Below are 7,216 nucleotides of genomic sequence, written 5' to 3'. Positions count from 1 at the left end.
TTCAGCCAAACTCCCCTTCCTCCTCCAGCTTTATTGATAGTTTAAAATTACATTTCTATATTCTAGGACTTCAATTGCTTTTACCATCTGACTTTAAAAACTGATTACAAGCAAATGAAACTCAACAGTTGTCTAAGTGATATAGTATACAAAAATAACATCTTGATTTCTGTGAAAATGCATTTCTTTGCAAGTCCTGAATAGCTCCAAATTGTGTATGCTCTAAAGCACTGATGTTCTGGGTTTGATTTAATTTGAAATATTTAATGTTTCCCATTACCTTGTTATCTCATATTAGACATTCACTTATTGTATTACTGTTACTTCAGTTCTCGATTTCTCCCTCACTCTCGTGGCCATTAACAGGCATGTGCATTGTTTTGTTTATCCCACTTAGCTATACGCTCTAGGTAAGGCCTGATACAGATACTCGGTGTTATAACAGTTATTGAGGTCAGATAATCCAAGGCCATTATTGTAATTAGTTACTGTGGAAGTTCAGACACTTCCAGTTTGTTTTCCTCCTGCATATGATCACTTCCATGGAACCCAGGGAGGCTTTGCTGGTCTGACTTAACTCTTTCCACTCATCCATCCCTATTCACCAGTGGCACGGAAAGGGGGTTCTTTAACAAAGCATTATACATAACACCTCTACCAAACTAAACATAAACATTTTTGTAGTTAAATGCAGAAAGTCGATTTTTCCACCCCTTTCCTCCTTTTACACGGCAAGTAAAGCTCACTGGCCTGGGAATAGCCTCTATCTGCCAACCTTTGGCCAGTGAAGAGGATTCAGAGAAAAATAATACAACCATCAATCAGAAAAAGGAGGGGCGACAAAGGAAAACAGTTAAGCTGTAGCCTCAATTGTGCATTCCCGTGCAAGGTGTCCTGACTCGCCACAACGATAGCAGTTGACTTCGCTAGTCTTGCTGCAGTTGATGGCTACATGGCCAGTTTCACCACACCTGCAATCAGACAGGACAGAACTTCAGTCCCACACACAAAGTACATCCATAGAAACACTACTGTATAGTATTCGGGACATTGCAGACATGATTCCTATGTCCCATGTTTTCAGCTTCTTCACAAAATAAACTCATTCTACACTTGTACAGCCATACCCTTACTGAAACCTAGTTGACCCTAAAAATTTTGGAGTTTACCCAAGTGAGCAATGAGGTATTAGCAACTTGAGAAGTTACAAATCACGAGTTTATGATAAGAGCACAAAATAATTTAATGGGACACAGAAAGAAAATCAATAAACAAATTTTATTACGGTAGAAACCGTTGCAAAAAATAATAATCCAAATGTTAACTAACCCCATATATTTTATTGTAAATACACAATTTGTTTATAAGAGACCTAAAGGTCAGCATAATGGGATTAATATTCACATTTGTTGATTTACCTATAGCATTTCACTTTGGTGCAGTCCTTTTGGATGTGTCCAAATTCCCCACAAGAATAGCACTTCTGCTCATCTGCATGGTCACAGTCGCGAGCCAAGTGGCCAGGTTTGCCACAGTTGTAGCAGCACTGCTCTCTCTCTCTCTTGGGCTCTTTGCAGTCCTTAGCAATATGGCCACCTCTACCGCAGTTATAGCAGGCTTCCACAATAAGAAAAAGGAGACAAACAAGACTATAAAACCTGGAGAGAGTTGCAGAATATGTGCTTAACATTGTGTTACGTCCCATAATTAACTGGCAATGTTTCTCCCCATCCAAACTTTAGAAATACTTACCATCCTCCTGAAGATCACAATCCTTGGCAAGATGACCAGATTCACCACAGCGATAACAGATGTCTGGGAGTGATGATGACATAAACTGGAAGCCTATTTAGAAAGATAAAGCCATTTAACAATTCAGTGGTGGTACTACATGTACCATAGTTAAATCACATAATGGGACAAAAAAGAGCATACCAATTTATTTTTGCTCACTATATTGCACTGTAAATAGCAACAAAATTAAAGCAGCTGTGTAAATAAGCCCACAAAAAACCAGTCGGTCAGTAAAAAAAACCAAACCAAACCAATCATGACATCTCCCAGAGATACTGGCAGAGAAGTAATGACTCTGCTCGCCCCTTCCATTGCATTTCCGCTATTGTGTTGGAGGAAAACTTTTCTTCCTCTGTGGCTCTTTTTAAAACCTAAAGGACTAGGTGATCAGTCCCTCCCTCCACATACCTACTTATTCACCTACATGGAATTCCTAGCAGCTGTGGTTAGGCTACCAAATGAGTTGTTAAAAGAGACTAACTAATGTTTACTTTCAATTTGTACAATTTGCTTTGGGGATGGGAAAATACCTCTGCCACGGCTTCGCATTCCACGCCCACGACCCATTCCAGTAGGGCACTCCCGAGCCCAATGGCCAGTACGCCCACATTTGAAGCACTCGTTGCTGCTCATTGCTGCAATTAGGTTTCCTAAAAAAGAGGGGAAATGTTGTTAGAATAATGTATTTATATGATAATATTTACAAGAGCTGAAGTGCTTGATGCCAACTTGTAAACTACCTATAAAAACTGTTCAAATGTAAACTGCTTTCATTTTTCACAGTATTGACACAACCCAAAATTTCTAATAATGCAGCATATTAAGTCCAATGGCTATACTCTAAACCTAACATGGAGGATAACATCCAACTCTACCTGTTACAAATTACTGTTGTGAACCTCACTTTTCTTTATCTGACTTTGCTCATGTACTACTTTCATTGTTTTCACTGTTTACATTTATATACCATCATTCTTTTGGCATTATCTCATCTTCCATACAAGGAGTCCAAGCAATGTAACAGTTTCCCACCCTTCCCTTTATTCCCAAGAGCTCAGGAGATGTAGCTGGTTCTTCTCCACCCAATAAGATCTTTATCTGCTACCAATGTGAGCAGAACGTGAGCAGGGCTGAATACCCAATACAATTCATATGAATCAAAAACTAGCACCTAAGCCCTTCCTGTCACATTTTAAGAGTCAGCTCCTTCCTATTAAGTTATTTGGCATATTCTTGCTGGAACTCAGGGGTACAGATGTCCATCTTTCAGCAGGCATCCTGTGAGAGTGTGTATTGAAATATGACATAGGCTGCTGTCAGCACCCAACTAGTGTCTCTTCCCCACTCTATACTCGCTCTGACTTATCTTTTGTCTCCTTTGTTCCTCTTCCACCAGTTCTTCTCTCAAGCCACAATTCTTCCCACATACTGCCTCATTTGGCCTTTCGCATAAACCTCTTCCTATACCTTCTTATCCTTTCATTCATTCTAGTTCATTCATCTTCCCTCTGCTCCATTTAGGTATAGTCCATCCCCATGACTATTTTTCCAACACATAACCCCACCCCCAGGAACCACATGAGGTAAAAATCTCTGATGCCTTATGTCACTTCCTTCCAAGTTTAGCCTATTACTTTTTCTTCTCTCTACTTTCAAGATAAATCTCCCCTTCCTGCACCATTTCAATGACTCCAGAGAAGGCAAACAGGTGCACAGTATAATAATATAGACACCCATCTCTGTGTTAGAAAAAGCTTATATCCATGAACTATTAATAGCAGGTAAATTTTGTGCCTTGTAAAACTACTGCCTGTTGCTAAATAAGAAATAACTCAGTACAGTATAGCACTTGGGCAATTCATGAGTCATGTCCCACATGCAGCCCTCACAAACCTACAATGTGATCCATCAGAGGCAATGTTTGAAATCATCAGGCGCATTTTGCACCTGGTTATCAGCCACTTGCGACCACGTGAAAATGCCCAGGCACTAGGATGACGCCTGACACCTCCACCATCTTGGAGTTCCATGCCTGGGGATCCTTGGATCTTTGTTTTCACACACCAGCAACACATGCTGTAGAATTCTATCTGTTATATTTTATCTGCAGAATCAGAATGAATTTCAGGAACCAAATGCTGTATTTAAAAATATGACTTTAGAGCAGTCTGGCCCCAAAATGGTAACTAGGAATTCCGTTTTGGCGACTGTAACCATAATTTAAGGAGCCATTTGGCACATAGCTTACACATCTGAGTTTCTAACAATGATCACAGGTGCCCAAGGCACTCGCCCCCATCAAATTTTGCTGCCTTGGAGTAAGCTCAATTGTGATGGGAAGCATCATCTTCATGTGCCTTCTACTCCTTGTAAATGGCAGAGAGCACTCATAGGAGATGGAAGATGCCTTTCTCCCCATCACAATCAAGAAATAGTGAGAGTTTATGATAATAGCCCAGCCCTACACTGCGTTTGGCCATATCCAATGGCAAGTGGCTTAACTGCTCACCAACCACCCATGCAGCCCTTAGGTGAACTACGCCTACATTATAGGAATATGCTCAAGTTCTCTAATACTCAGGGATAACATGGGAAATAGATAGGATCAGATTTCCAACTCGCACTATGGTGAGAGGCACTCAGAATGTTTCTGAAATGCAGTGGCAAGGCAATGAAGAGAAATTTACCAGAAAATGATTATAAACACAATTTGATACCTTTCTGATGAAATCTTTATTGTCACTATGAAGCAATTATTTTCCACCTTTTGTCCCACATTTATCACAGTAGACTTTGCCCAGATTTTTCAGTTCTGAAAGTTAATAGCCGCCGTTGAAAAGGTCAAGACCCAGCACAGCTTAGGACAGGCATGTCCAAAGTCTGTTTCGGGGACCTAATCTGGCCCGCCAGTCGGTTTAATCAGGCCCCTGTGGCAGTTTATTTACTGGGGTAAAATCCTTAAAAAAGCTCAACAACTTTGGTTGGCCCTTCACTTCATCAAATCTGGCCCTCTTTGGAAAAAGTTTGGTCATCACTGGCTTAGGAGCTCAGACAAGTATATTTATTTAATAGTTAGATTTAACAGTTCAGCCAAAGGGACACTCCAACTAGGCAAGGCTTTTAAATAAATTATGTAGCTTGGGCATCTGTTTTTAAATCTGTTTTAGTTTTGGGGGTGCAATAACTTGTGCTTGTTATATTTACATTGTCTTTGATTTCATGATTCTATGCCTTATTTGTATTCAATTCTTCTCTTATTTAAGCAATTTAAGTCACCCAGATAACTTTTCTATGAGGCAGCATAAAAATGCTTTAAATGACAAAGTAAACATATGTTAAATTCCTAAAGGGCAACAGTATGAACCTGCTACAAACACTTAATAATCCTAGAACATTTTAAATGCAAATGAAATTATAGTAGCATAAGCAACTGAGACCTGCATCAATATAAACTTCCTTGAGCACTATAAAGCGACCAGATCAGGACAAGTATGCCACTGCCTTACTTTCAGAGGACCTGCAGTTACCAAGTAGTGAAGAGCATTTGTTACACAAAATTCACAATCGTGCTTCAGCCAGGATTCAACTAGGAATTTGGTATTTAGTTATGATCTGCCCAAGCAATAGCAACAGAATCAACAATGTGCAAGATTTCCATGTACTTTAGAAGTAGTTCTGGTTAATAATGCTCTGGTGCCACTTTTTTAGTCACCTGCTTTTTCAGGCTTCCTCCTCCCAGATTGTTCCTTAGTAACTGACCTCTCCATCAGAACACAGACTGCTTGGCTCATTTGAACTCTTCCTCAGCCTATTCCTTTAAATAGTACTCAAGTGATACAGAATACTACAATAAAGTCCTTGGCTGTCTCCACTGGATTTTACACTGTCAAGTCCTCCAAGCACCGTGCTTGTCCCCCGTGTTACTTAAAGCACCTAGCAGTGCATCACACTTTCGCAGAATGATCAGCGGTTCACACACGTCTTCAAGGCTGCAAAGCACACCCGCCTTGCTTGAGATCAAGTCCCACTGGAGCCAGAGGAGCTTGTTTTCCAACTGAGGGTCGGGCGCGCCGCCTTTCCCCGACCGAGGAGCGCGCCACACTCACCAATGGGCGGACAGCAGCACACGCCATCTTCGAGCGTCACAGACACGGCCGTGAATTACAATGGATCGGCTAAATAGCTGGCTCCTCTTGCGAGTTACTCAGCCGAACACGTGGAGGACGCCGGCGGCGACGCCATCGGAGACGAGCACCTTTCCCGAACTAGCTAGAGGGCGGCCCCAGGCGGAACGCCTCGCTTTGAGGTCCCGAGCCTCCCCACGAGGACACACTCCCACGACGACACTGTTATGGGGAGCGGCCGTGGGGGGGGGGGGGAGAGAGAGAGCAGCCTCGCGTGCTGAGCGAAGGCCTCTTCTCTCTCCGCCTCATAAAGTGTCCGCGTCCAACTCCAACCCTCGCGGCCCGTTTGAAATCTCACGCGCAGGCGCGTAGGACCTGCACAGGGCCCAGACCAAACGGGCGCTTCTCGCGACGGGCAGGACCCGCCCGTCCCGTCTCCCTCCCGAGCGCGGGAGGTGGCCCCCGTCTCCTTCCCGGCCACAAGGCGGGAACGAGGAGCCCACCTACCTGCAACCGCCTCAGCCCTCCCGCGAGGGGGTCTACCACAGAGCGCCCTCAGCAAGCCCTTCTTCCCGTCTTCCTCAGAAACAACCGCGGCCGAGTACGGTGTTTTTTTTCTTTTCCCGCGCAGTAGGCCGGAACGAGCCAGCGCCCTCCTTCCCTCACCCCGCCCAGAGAGCTTTTTTCCTCACTCAATCCCCCCCTCAAACTACGCCAACCCCGTCGGCCTACCTCACCGAGGGTTACCTCTCTCTCGATTTCGGTTCTGTCGTCGGTTGAAGCTGGACCTCCCCCGCGCGGCGATGGACTCTCCCCGCTCCTGCTCTCCTGCCCCCCCCTCTCCGCTGCTCCGCGTGCGCGCGACTTGAATTGGCCTCTCTCTCTCTCTCTTCCACCCGCTGCCGTTGAGTCCCTGCTGGCTGCGCCACACGCGGTTTGCACACGACCCCGCGCACCCTCCCTGCTGATGTGCGCACGGCTCCCTAATTCCGATCACCCCGGCCAATGGCCGCCCGCCGATTCTTCCGCGTGGCCTATCGACGACAGGGCTGGAAGGGGCCAATCAGCACCGTGGAAAGGGGGGAGGAGTCCGCCTACCGGAATCTCCGACGTTCATTCTCCTAGCGTGAGCCGAGGGGAGGGACGAAGAAAGGGAGTGGGCGGGAGGGGAGAGCGCGAGAAGAGGCGCTTTTCCCGCTCGCTGCCTTTCTCGGCCTCTCGGCTTTTCTGCGGGAGGCGCTCGCTCGTTCGCCGGCAGCCCTGTTGTCGCACCTGAATTGGGAAAGGCGGCGCCGGGG

General features: G+C 45.1%; 1 protein-coding gene across 8 annotated transcripts; it reads right to left on the bottom strand.

Moving 5' to 3' along the window:
• Positions 1-6,974, bottom strand: CNBP (CCHC-type zinc finger nucleic acid binding protein). 8 transcript variants are annotated; one of them, XM_083726891.1, is made up of 5 exons: positions 6,666-6,974; positions 2,325-2,444; positions 1,753-1,845; positions 1,419-1,617; positions 1-971 (listed from the first exon to the last, which is right to left on the bottom strand). In XM_083726891.1, the coding sequence occupies exons 2-5, from the start codon at positions 2,425-2,427 to the stop codon at positions 854-856; spliced, it is 513 nt and encodes a 170-aa protein (XP_083583017.1). In that variant the 5' UTR covers positions 2,428-2,444; positions 6,666-6,974; the 3' UTR covers positions 1-853. The 8 variants fall into 8 exon arrangements, with proteins under 8 accessions (XP_083583017.1, XP_083583016.1, XP_083583020.1 ...); XM_083726890.1 differs by having other exon boundaries at positions 6,651-6,928; XM_083726894.1 differs by having other exon boundaries at positions 1,419-1,658; positions 6,666-6,889.
• Between the last annotated feature and the right edge of the window lie 242 nt (positions 6,975-7,216).

The sequence above is a fragment of the Podarcis gaigeae genome, assembly GCF_964106915.1.
Source record: "Podarcis gaigeae genome assembly, chromosome: 2".
Lineage (NCBI taxonomy): Eukaryota > Metazoa > Chordata > Lepidosauria > Squamata > Lacertidae > Podarcis > Podarcis gaigeae.
Note: the sequence above shows the minus strand (reverse complement) of the source record. Positions and strands in the feature narration are given on the sequence as shown.

What these genes read in the sequence shown, in the direction of transcription:
- CNBP (XM_083726888.1), bottom strand. Translation starts at nt 2,427, where the DNA reads ATGAGCAGCAACGAGTGCTTCAAATGTGGGCGTACTGGCCATTGGGCT. An exon ending in ATTGTGATCTTCAGGAGGAT is followed by an intron (nt 1,622 to 1,753) that starts GGTAAGTATTTC and finishes TTTCTTATTGTG; the next exon opens with GAAGCCTGCTATAACTGCGG. An exon ending in ACCAAAGTGAAATGCTATAG is followed by an intron (nt 972 to 1,418) that starts GTAAATCAACAA and finishes GTCTGATTGCAG; the next exon opens with GTGTGGTGAAACTGGCCATG.